This window comes from Peromyscus leucopus, chromosome 2 (assembly GCF_004664715.2).
Source record: "Peromyscus leucopus breed LL Stock chromosome 2, UCI_PerLeu_2.1, whole genome shotgun sequence".
Lineage (NCBI taxonomy): Eukaryota > Metazoa > Chordata > Mammalia > Rodentia > Cricetidae > Peromyscus > Peromyscus leucopus.
In genome coordinates, this window is record NC_051064.1 from 125,652,049 (window position 1) to 125,663,458 (window position 11,410).

General features: G+C 56.9%; 1 protein-coding gene across 1 annotated transcript; it reads right to left on the bottom strand.

Annotated features, from left to right (window-relative positions):
* Positions 1-1,115: 1,115 nt before the first annotated feature.
* Zc3h12a (zinc finger CCCH-type containing 12A) lies at positions 1,116-10,152 on the bottom strand. The gene is given in 7 exon segments (XM_028885451.2): positions 1,116-2,649; positions 2,845-2,951; positions 3,402-3,636; positions 4,581-4,720; positions 8,863-8,989; positions 8,992-9,335; positions 10,020-10,152. Coding segments are annotated over 6 exon segments (1,785 nt in total). The 5' UTR covers positions 9,302-9,335; positions 10,020-10,152; the 3' UTR covers positions 1,116-1,783.
* Positions 10,153-11,410: the final 1,258 nt, after the last annotated feature.

Here is an 11,410-nt window from a genome sequence, read left to right on the forward strand (position 1 = left end):
GCTTCCAGCCCACGCATGCCGAAGTGCCCTGTTCCTGCCTTAAGCAGGGACTTCTGAAAGGGTGGTCAGGGCCTCTGGGGTGACATTTTCTTCCTCAGTATCACAGCTGTTCTGTACTCAAGTCGTTTTTTTAAAACAAAATACAGCTGTACCGGCCATTAAGTACAAATCAGAGGAATTGTTCAAAGGTAGCATTATTAAAGCTGTAATTTTTTCCATTTTCCCTGTTTGGGGACCGTGTGACAGCCTAGTCTTTCATTTAAATATTTAATACTCCTGTTCATTTTTGAGGTTGGAGCAGGGAGGAGGAGGGAGAGAAGTATCATCTTGCCTGGGCTTGTCTAGGCTGGTGAGCAGTTTGACGTGGTGGATGGGGTCAGTCCTGTGAACCCACCCACAGGAGTCACACTTCTGGAGGCCTCTTAATGAGCAGTTCTTGTGTGGCAGGAGGCAGGCCACACACCCAGCACGTATTATCTCGCTGAGTCCCCGTGACAAACCTGTAAGGTAGCTGCCATTAGTATTCCCATTTCATAGATGAGGAAACTGAGGTCTGGGAGGGACAGTCCCTTGGCTCCAGCTGGCAGAGTCGGTGGCAGGGCTTCTCCATGCTGCTGCCCCTACCCCAGCTCTCTCGAACCCTGCTCTGCCGCCACCCTCGTTCTTTGGACACAGATCTGGGAGGAGGGCCCGGAGTGCAGCACCCAAGGGCTGTCTCACGCCCCCTCAGATCCCCCACCCTCTAAAGCTATAACCCGGCAGGTCATTTCCCTATTTCCTACCCTCCATTTTCGTCAGCATAGAAAAGGGGAACAGCTCCATCCCCCCCCCACACACACACACCACCAGGGTCACCCTACCCAGCTGAAGCCTCAGGGTTCTATGACGTTCCACTTCTGCTTCCTGTACCGTCAACCTGCTGTGGCCCAGGGACACCTCACCTCCTACCCAGGCTCAGCTCCAGGGGACCAGCCAATTCCGGAAAGCCTCCTTTCTGAGGACAGGGAGTGACGTCAGATGGCTTCCCCAGGGCGAAAGCTTGAGGCCACCTGCCCTACTGGCCTCTTGTCATTCCAGGCCAGCTCTGCCCCCCAAGGACACCAAAGACAATGACCTCTTGCAAGGACTTCCAATATCCTTTATTTTTGTCATTCTTTCCATTTAAAATATTTCAATTTTTTTTTCCTGTACATAGCATACATGTGTCTTCCCACCCATGGGGAAAGGTAATATTGGTGTGGGGAGAGAGGGCCTTGGAGCCCTGGTGGGGTGACGGGGTAGGGGGACAGAGCGGGCGGGTTATAAGAAGCATCTTGCTTACTAACATGAAGCCTCATGCCCTGTGAACAGGGATGAAGCCTCATTGCTTGAGGGGGGCCTCGGAGGGCAGGCACATGGTGCCCAACTAGCCGGTGGTTCCGGCGTCCCAGGGACAGGGTGGAGGGTGGGGTCTGGTTCAGGCCTCTGCTCCCCCAGGCCTCCCTCCCCGCCCTCTGAGAAAAAAAAAAAAAAAAAAAAGAGGGTTTGGGCATCAGCCACGGACGGACGGCCTGACCGGCAGCGTCTCCTTAAATGACAGAGATACAATGTGTATCAACAGGGTGATCGCTTCTGACCCGTGCGGGGTAGAGGTGCCACAGGGCCAGAACCAATCCTATGGTCTCTTTGGTTTGAGGATTCTCTTGCCTGCTCCACTCGTCCCTCTGTCCAGCTTCCAGGGTGGGCCAGGGGCTGGGGACCGACCTGTGATGCCTGACGGCCCCTTGAGAGCCACCCTTCTGGCTCACTCGCTGAGGTGCTGGGACTTGTAAGAAAGGATCTCAGCGGCCAGCTGCTGGGGGTCCAGGAGCTGCGGGAAGCGCCCCATCACAGCCTCTACCAGGTGTGGGGGGAAGACACCACACAACTTGGTGTACACACCGGCCCTCTCTTTGGCCCTTTCATTCGCCCTGCCCCAGGGGTCCCTGCCAGCCCCGGGGCTGGGTCTCTGGGGCTCCTGAAGGACCGGGGTGGGTGAGGGCAAAGGGTATGGCTCAGACCAGTACTCTCTGGCTGGAAAGGTGGGGAGCCGGGGCACATAGTCAGTGGGGACGCTGAAGTGGCCAGCACCCATGGGCTGTCTAAAGGGAGAAAAGGCAGGGGCTGCTGGGAGCTCAGACCCATAGGTGTGATAACCAGCGTAAGGGCCCCGAGTCGGGCCCGAGTCCCCGGGGGTGCCTCCTCGCACCCCCCATAATTCCGACATCTGGCTCTCCAGGGAGCCAATGCCCGAGTCAAGGCACTCCTGGGAGGTGTAGGGGAGCGAGTCCAGGGTGTGTGGGAGCCACTCTGTGGGCCCAAAGCTGCTCCCACTGACAGGGAGGCTCCTGCCAGCCGGAGTAAAGGTCTGTGTTGAGCCTTCTTGGTGGGGGCCTGGGGATGATCTGGCCCCCAGTTTTTTCCCATCCAGGCTGCCTTGCTCAGCTTCTGAAGACACAGAGCTGGGCTGAGAGGCAGGGGAAGGCCTCTGGCCACTTTTGTCCTTGACAGGGGTCCTGGGGGGTGAGAGGAGGGCATTAGCACGGAGCTCATCAGCCACAGAGCGCTGGGGGCGGCTGGGCCGCTCGGGGTGGAAGAATCGGCACTTGATTCCGTAGGTGCACTTCCTCCCTGCAAGAAGGATGGAGAATGTCTCTAAATGGGGCCAGAGGGAAGAGGAGGCACAGGGACTTGGGGTTTGGGTGGCCCAGTACACGCGGTCCCCACAAGGAAGCCACCGGGGCACAGGCGGGCCTGCCTAGGTGGATGGGCGGCAAGAGGAGAGGTGGGGTACAAAGGGCTATTGGAGACAGAGCTGGGTCTCACCATAGGGACATGGCTGCTTCCTGTGTTCAGAAGGCAGTGGCTTCTTACGCAGGAAGTTGTCCAGGCTAGGCCCATGCCGTCCCAAAGGGTCATCAGGGGGCATGAACCTGCAGTGGATGAAAGGAACGCTCAGGAGAAAGAAATCACGAAGAGGGACCAAGGAAAGGGCTATCTAGCCAGCCTTCCTGGGAAGAGTAGCTCAGCCCCCAAAACTGCCTGTCTTCAGGTACCCCAAAGGAAAAGGGGATCCCTCGTTCAGAGGGTATAGCTCAGGATTACCTTCAGGCATTCCCCAGGCTAGGAGCCTCAGGGCATCGAGAGACCACATGCTAACTGCATCCTGGGATGTACGCTGCCACAGACTCACTGGAGAGAGCCATCTAGGGACTCACTGGGCCTGTCTCAAGCTAGTGTCAACCCTCACCCCCCATCAAAGAGTTCTCCTGGTCTCAGCCTTCCCTCCGCTACTTCATGTCACCCCCAAAGTTGCAACCCAGACCATGGGCCCCGCGGAGTCCACCCCCAGTCTTTCTCCCAGTCCCCCGGCCGCAACGCACTTGTCATTGACGAAAGAGTACATGAGCAGCCGCTCCTCAATGAAGCGCTTCCAGTCCTGCCTCTCGCCTTGGAGGTCCCGGTACGTGTCGTTGGAGACCACCACCCCGTCGGATTCAAAGGCCAGCTTCACGATGAAGCGGTCATCGTAGCACACCACGCGCTTGCCACCTACACGCCTGGACGGTGTGAACACCAGGATCTTCTTCTTCTCTAGTTCCCGCAGAATGTGCTGGTCTGGGGGATGACAGAGGTCCAGGTCAGGGGCCACTGGGCCCCTTGGGGCACCCACGGGGCTCCATGTCCCAGCGGCCAGCCTCGGAGGCTGTTCACACCAGTTTCAAGAGGACAGGAACCAGTCAGCCACGGGGAAACCAAGCGCAGCTGTGCACAGGACCATCCCGTTCGGCAAGGGTGCTGGACCCAGAGTGGCTCTTCCTGCTTCCCCTCTGACGTGTGTGCCCTGCCTGTACCACAGGGGTCCAGGAAGAAGTGTCTTGGCCTTGTCCCTTATACACTCAGAACAATGCTCCCAGCCTTGTTCCGAAGAGGCCCAGAGTCCCCAGCCTGGCCCAGACCTGCAGACTTCCCAGAGAAGCTGTCCGGTCACTCCCTCCTCCTCCTCCTCCTCCTCCTCCTCCTCCTCCTCCTCCTCCAGGTGGGGGCTCTCGTGAGGGTGGTGGCCACAGCTCGAACATACCAAGCATTCACACTGCACTGAGTTAGGCACTGCCATACCATCTCGGCTGCTCCTTCAGCAGTGTTTGGTGGGTACTGTCAGCACACCACCACCCTGTCCCACTTCACAGAGGAAGAGCCCATGGCTCAGAACACAGCTACTCAAGACCCTCGCCCGGGTTACTCGGGGCCAAGCCTCTCACCCCGTCTTCTTGGACTAGCACCCACAGTCTCAATCATGAAGCTATACTGCCCCTCTGCCACTGGGGAGGCTGAACTAGGGACACCCCTCCAGTAGGATGAGGGAGATAACCCAAGGCTGCACAAGGTGACTTCTAGCCATTCGTGTCTGAGCTGGGCCGCTGAAGGTATCAGGTGTTGGAAAAAGACAGGCTGGTCCTTGTTTACAATCTAGAAGGCGCTAGCCCTATTCAGTGACTCTTTTGAGGAGCACCAGGGTCCCTGGTACAGTGAGGCCGTCCCCTTCCAGACGGCATCCATACCTGTGATGGGCACATCTGGCCGAGGCTGTTCCTTCCTCCAAGATGGTACAAACACGGTGATGTCTGTGTGGCCCCGCTCCAGAAACCAGTTCACAGCCAGCAGAATGCCCCGGCAAGAGAAGACTTCCTTGTTCCCGTGGCTGGCAGGAGAGAGAGACATGTCAGCTCACAGAGCAGCCCGTCTGTGGTCGCCCAGGCTGGAGCAGGAGTGGGAAGTGGGCCATGGTCTAGCCCTGCTTGGCCTTGCTGGGCAGCTGCAGGACTCAAGCCCTGGCCCTCTCTGCCAGTAGGGCCTAAGGCCTTGTCCCTGGGCCGGTTCCCACAGCGCCTGGTGGCCAGCCCTAGTTGGGACTTTCCCTAAGATTCCATCTCAAAGTGTGGATCCACCCAGGAATCTAGCCACACTGGCTCCCCACGTAGAGGGGGAGGGTCAGGCCACTTGCAACATACCTGGGGGTGGGGAAAGGTGTTGGGAGACTTGGGGATCCTGCCCCACCCAGGAGCTACAGGGGCCACGGGGACACAGATGTGCACACGTAGGCTGAGTCACCTCAACACAGCAAGAAGGCACCAGCCATGTAAAGCAGGAGAAAAAACCAGACTGTTGTGGATTAAAGTTCAGTCTCTGCACAAGGTCTCAGCTTGGGTCCCCAAAGGGTGCAGGGGAAGGAGCACGGGGTGTCTGTCACGCTTCCACAGAAGTCGGGGAAATAACAGCCAGGAGGCACTCCAGGAGCTCTTCCGGGTGAAAGTGAAAGGCCATCTCTTTTCCTCTCAAGAGGCCAGTTCCCTGCAAGCCTGCCCCTCCCTGCATGTCCGTGTGTCCTCTTCTCCCCCCCTTACACTCCCCCCGCCCCGCCCCAGGGAGGGTGTGACTCCTGGCAGAAAGATGGGCAGGAAATTGCTGGGGAACTCTGCTTGCTCACAAGGAGGGCTGGGGCGTCAGGCCTTGGCCTTCTTCTATCTAAACATGGCTTTCCTCAGAAGCAGCCGAGCTGGCTCCTAGGCTGACCTAGGAGCGTGGGTCTCTGCCCACGCGCTTTGTGGACAGCATCTTTCCTTAGACAAGCCACTTCACACCAGGGGACAAACTTGCCTAAGGCTTGAGGCTAAAGACAGCTGCTACGGTGGAGTTCCTGGAAGTACTGAAGGGGGACTCCCTCCCCCGCAATCCCAGCCTCTGGTTAGCACCATAGTGAGCAACTCAGACTCATATTTGGCAAATAAAACAGAATAAATGTTACGCAAAAGAGGCAAGTCCATGGCAGACCACATCCTGTGGGTAGCTTTGGGGGAGTGATAACTGGAGCCCCAAGAGAACGCAGAGTGGGAAGTGGGGTAGCTGGAGGCATGGAGGCTATCTGGGCGGCGGGGAAAGAGACTCCAAAGTCTAGAAGTCTTTGAATTGTAGAGGAAACAAAGTTCACCCCCAAGGTAGCACTCATACCTTCCTGGTTCCCTGACTCCCATGTAGCCTGCTCATAATAGAGTTACCACTCACGGGGAGCTGCAAACCTGGCCATTCTATGTTCTTCCCAGAATCATGAGCAAGCCCACAAGAAGTACTGCAATGATCCTCCCCTTCCCCTCTCTTCAGATGGTCCAGAGACTTAGTCACCAGGGTCACACAGCAGCTAGTGATCAGAACCACTCCAGCTGGCATTTAGGTACCAGCAGCCCTGATGGTCGGGAAAGGCACGGGGGTCACTCAGACCTTTCAGTGCTGGGAATAAAGACTCCACGACACGTACATGTTACCTGGCTAGTGCTAAGAGGTGAAAGCCGAGCAGGGGTGTGGGACTACTGGATTGCCATCTTGTCTCTTAGAGAAGACCCAAAATTTATATGAGAGAAAAGTAGTTTCTGAACTCAAGTATCAATGATGCGCATTCTGCATATGGAGAGGAAGGGGCATCCCTGGAACCAGAGAGAAATGATGGACTCTTGGCAAATTCTTACACTTCCTTCTGGAAGCCAGGTGACATGTCAAAACCTCTGAGAAGCCCTTTCCAGGGCAGGTCGCCGTCTGTGGCTTCACAATGTCCAGCGTTGCCCCATCATTCTGTTCCCTTCCCTGGGCACTCTCTTGTCTCCCCCAGATGTGAGGTAGTCATCTGCCTCATGGCTCACTGTCCTGAGTGTGCAGTGTCCACCTGTCCCCTGACCTCGCTTTGTATTCATGGGCCCCTCCTGGACCAGCAAAGTCAAGCTGGAGGATCTCACGATGCCAGGGATCTTAGGTTTGTGTCCTGCCTCTGGGTGTCTAAAACCACGACTGGGGACAAGTCCACTCTCAGCAGTGCTGGCACAGGAATGTTCCCTCAGCAGGTAGTCATAGCCCTATTCTTGGCAGAGAGAGCACTTGAGGCCTGAGGCCCAGAACGCCTGGACAGCTCATTCAGCTCACTGCAATGCAGGAAGCTTGGCTGGCCCAGGAAAACCAACTTCCTCCCACCCTCAGAGTCCCGCAGACCCACAGGTCAGGGCTCCCAGCCTGATGGGCTCTGTATGGGGAAAAGACTCCAGCTCCTGCCCAAGGACAAGGCAGGGCTAGCCTCCCCAGGTGAAAAGAACTGCCTGGGCTGGGCCTAGCAACTGGAGGAAAATTCCCTTAGAAGGAAACAGAGGTGAATTTCCCCACGATTTGCATATGGTGGGGGCTAGCTGGCCTGCCCTTGTGTGTGTGGGGAGCAGCAGGGTAGGAACGAAGCAGCTGCTGAGACAGGAAGTGTGAGGCTGGAATTCCCCTTCCGTGGCCACCCCAGCTCAGAAACCCCCAGCAGATAGGCAGACGGCCCGCAGACAGTAGCTGTCTGTCTCTTTGGTATCAGCTCTCCTGAACCCCTCCACCACGGCCCCTCCTCCCGTCCAGGCCCCTCCTTACCCGGCCCAGGACACAAATACACATAGCACATGGCTGCCCACAAGACTCCTAACACCCAGCCCATGACTCCTAGGGAAAGTCAGACCCCTCCTAATTCCTACCCTATTCCAGAACCTCAGAGAGAACTCCAGACTCTGAATGTACAAGTTTGACCCGCTGCCCTCTGGCATGGAAGCCAGCGATTCTCAGCCTTCCACCAAGATCAGCCCATTTTAAAGATGTGAAGATGGACCCAAAGGTGTAGAAGAGAGCTGCCCCTGCCCCGTGTACCAGCTAAGTAGGGCCAGGACCAGCTGGACAGCTCACTTGACCCAGCTGGGCTGGGAGTAGGCAGGACCAAATGCCAGGTAGGGAAGAAGCTGACATCATGACAGGTTGGGCAGTCCACTTGGGAGAGCCCTCAGGGCAACTGGGAAGGAGACTTCCCCTCTTCCTGTTCTCTTGCTGGGGTCTCCCCTGGTCTCTGCCAACAGGAACTTTTCCTTGTGTGTGATCCACCCAGTCCTGACTCACCAGCCCGTTGTGCAGGGAACTGGGAGAAAGCAGGGCTGCAGGGTGCGGCCTGGATAGAAGGGAGAAGTCAAGGGCTCCTTAAGGTCAGAGGCAGCCTGGCTCACATTGTGCCTCCTCCCCAGCCCATTCCCTGTGAGATCTGCAAAGGCGACAAGCACTGAGGTCTGGGAAGCCCCCGAGATCAGTCCAGCCCAGGCAGCATCAGTTCAGGCAATCTAGATCCCATCGGGGCTCACGTGAGCCCAGAGCATCAGGCCACCTGCACACACCCATGGAGCCAGATCTGGCCAATAGATTCCACCTGGTCAGGGCTAGGAAGCTCTCGACAGCTAGCTAACTAAGCCTTGCTTCTGTAGGAGCTCAGGTCTAGGACAAGGAGGTCCCAGGGGACTCGGAATAACAACAACTGCTCACTTAATACTTGCAACTCTCCATGTTCTTTGCATTTTCTCCCCACAAGAACCACCTGCGAGGAAAGACTGACAGAGTCGAGAAATGGCTCAACCCGTTAAGCTCCCAGAAAGCTGAGGCACACAGGTGAATCCCCTGCATTGTCCTGCCTCATGTCATAGGCGAGACTGGTCTCAGGGGAGACCATGGTGCAAGGTACACTCTGGACACAGAAAGGCTGAGTTTGAATCCTTGCTTCCCATTTATCAAGGAGCATGCCTGGGAAAGGGTTTGAGCTCCCACTTTCCTTCTTAGGACATTCATGAAATACCCCAAGACGTCTTAAGGCTTCAGGGAGCCTCCTGGCACTTGGTGGGACCTCACAGAGAGTGTCTGCACTCCCTTACCAGTCACAAAGAAAGCAAAGCTTTCTAGAATAGCATCTAGAGCCATAGATGCTATTCCACAGGTCCTCGCCACAGAAGTGACACATACCTCATGGCCACATTGCTTCCATCGATGACCACAGGTCTCAGGTCACTGCCCTCCTTGTCCTCCTCTGGGAGTGAAGGTTCTAGAGAGGAAGGCTTGGGGGTGCTTCCGCCCCTGGGCACCAGAGGGGGCTGGGGGCAGGGGTCTGTCGAGGCCTGGCACTCTCGTCAGTAGCTGAACCATGCTTCACCAGCTCCCCCAGCACCGTGTTGGTGTCCGCTTGGACCCCCAGCTTCTGCAGGACACTGTGGATCTCGGAGGACGAGTAGCCCAGTTTTCGGAAAAAGTCCACCTTCATCTGCAACTCAGCAGAGGCCTCTTTAGCCTCAGGATCCTGGGCTGGCTGAGGGCGACCCCGGCAGCTGTGGTTGTCTTCAAGATCCCACAGACTCATGGTGGGGCTGGCTTCTTGGATAGGCTTTTTCCCACGGGGGTCACTCATATCTCAGATTCTTGGAAGGCGTCCATCACAGCTCCTATCGACCAGACCACAGGGTTAGGGGCAAGGAATACCCAATGTAGCTCTCTCTCCCACAGGATGTGGCAACATGAACCGAGGTGACACTATCCAAAGCCATCCTCACGCGCCAGCTTAGGCTGGCTCTCAAGAGCTCTCGGCAAGGAGTTATTCTTATATGAGGGAAACTGAGGCACAGTCGGTAAGAATTTACTCAAGGTCGTCAACTCATAGTTTGTCACACACCAAAAATTTGAACTTGTCTGACTCCACCCCCAACCCCGTCCTGATCCACGCCAACCCAAGGGACCCAAGAGGCAGGGGCGGGGCTCTCAGAAGGAAACTGGGGGCTGGAAGTGCGCAGGGGACTCAGGGGCTTCCCCGTTGTGGCCATCGCCTTCGTTCTCCAGTCCCATACTAAGAGCCCAGGGCCGGAGTCCCATTCCAAGAAGGACAAGTTTCCGGGGTGACCCACAGGGAGAAAAGTTGCTGGGAGACTCTGGTTGGCTACCGGGCCCGGTGACGCGAGGCAGTCCCGGGCTAGAGCCTCGCGCATGCTGGGTGCCCTAAGACAGCCCGCTCCACTCACCAGGGTGAACTCGGCGGGGTCCCGGTGATCCGCGATGGAGACGCGGCCCGCGACCCTCCCGAGGTCAGTCCCATCGCAGCGTACCACCCGTCCCACCCCGCAGCACTCACTCACCCCGCCGAGCGCCGGACGCAGCCCGTAGCGTGTCCATGGAGCCAAGTCCCGAGGTCGGATGGCACCTTCGTAGCCGCGACAGGCGGGCAGGTGCTTTAAGGGCCGTGACGCGGAAGCCGGGCAGGGCCGCCGCCCCTTCCTGCTCCGCCCCGCTCCTGTCCCGGCCCCGCCCCCGGCAGACCCGCGCTGGTCCCGCCCCGTCCCTGACCAGACCCCGCCCAAGCATCCTTAGCCACGCCCCTGGCCACGCCAAGTCTGGGCGGCCCGGGAGCTTGTGCCACCCGACTGCTTAAGGGAGGCAGGCTCTGCAGAAGCAGGTTCTGCGCACTGTGCAAAACCGGAATAGCACGGCCTCGATGGTTCAGCTCAACAACTTGACAGGTCCACCGGCCTGGTCCAGACTTCCAAGTGCACAAGTGGGGCCACAGCCGTTGGAGGTGGCACCTTCCTGTTTGGTGGAGACCAGGACACTCCATTTCAGTTCCGCGGAAGCCGGTTCAGAGATGCAACCACACTCGGGGCCAGGGACACTTTTCCTGAAATAAATACTTTCCCAAGACAGGAGGGTACCACCACCACAGATGCATAGTGGTGGAGGAAAACCAGAGAAAGGAGGGACATTGACACCAATCTCTGTGGGAGAGTTCATGAATGCTGTTAAGCACACTGCATAACTCACCCTATCCCTCACTCTCAAGAGGCGACAGGTCAAGATCCCTCAGATGAGCAAAGCCCTTTACTGCGTCTGCCTGGGGCTTAGATAATGGACAGATCCTTCTGCTCTGTATTTCCTTTGGGTTTCGTCACTCTTTCTGGTACAAGGTCAAGCTTCACAGCCCATGCTGGCCTTGAACAACCCAGTGGCCTCCTACCTCAGCCTCCTGAGTGCTGCAGTTACAGGCAGGAGCTATCCTGCTAGCTCCGTTTACCCCTGAGAGATGCAGAAAAGGCTGGATGGCCTCAGCCAGAGAGACTAAGACCAGGAGATCCCATTCCAGAGCACCAGGGACCCCATCAGCATTCTGGGAGCCATTGTTGGCCCTGAACAGAGGAAGCCTGGCTGTCATTGTGTGTGCATGTATGCAAGTGCATACTGTGTGTGTGTGCCAGAAAAGAGAGAGGGGCAGAGGAGAGGGAGAAAGGGACCCCAGGACCTGCACATGGAGGACAAAGTCTATTGTGTCACCTGCATGTTTGTATATAGGGAAACTGAGGCTTAGGAAGCCCAAGCACTCAAAACTAAGTGCTTATTACTGAGTATCACTACTTTAGTCATGTTCCACCTGCCTTGTCAAATGTAGGTGTCCTCTAAGAATGCTGGCTGTTTAATAAAATGGTTTTATAGTAAAAGACACTACAGATACAACTGAACATGTTCAGCCTAAAAAATG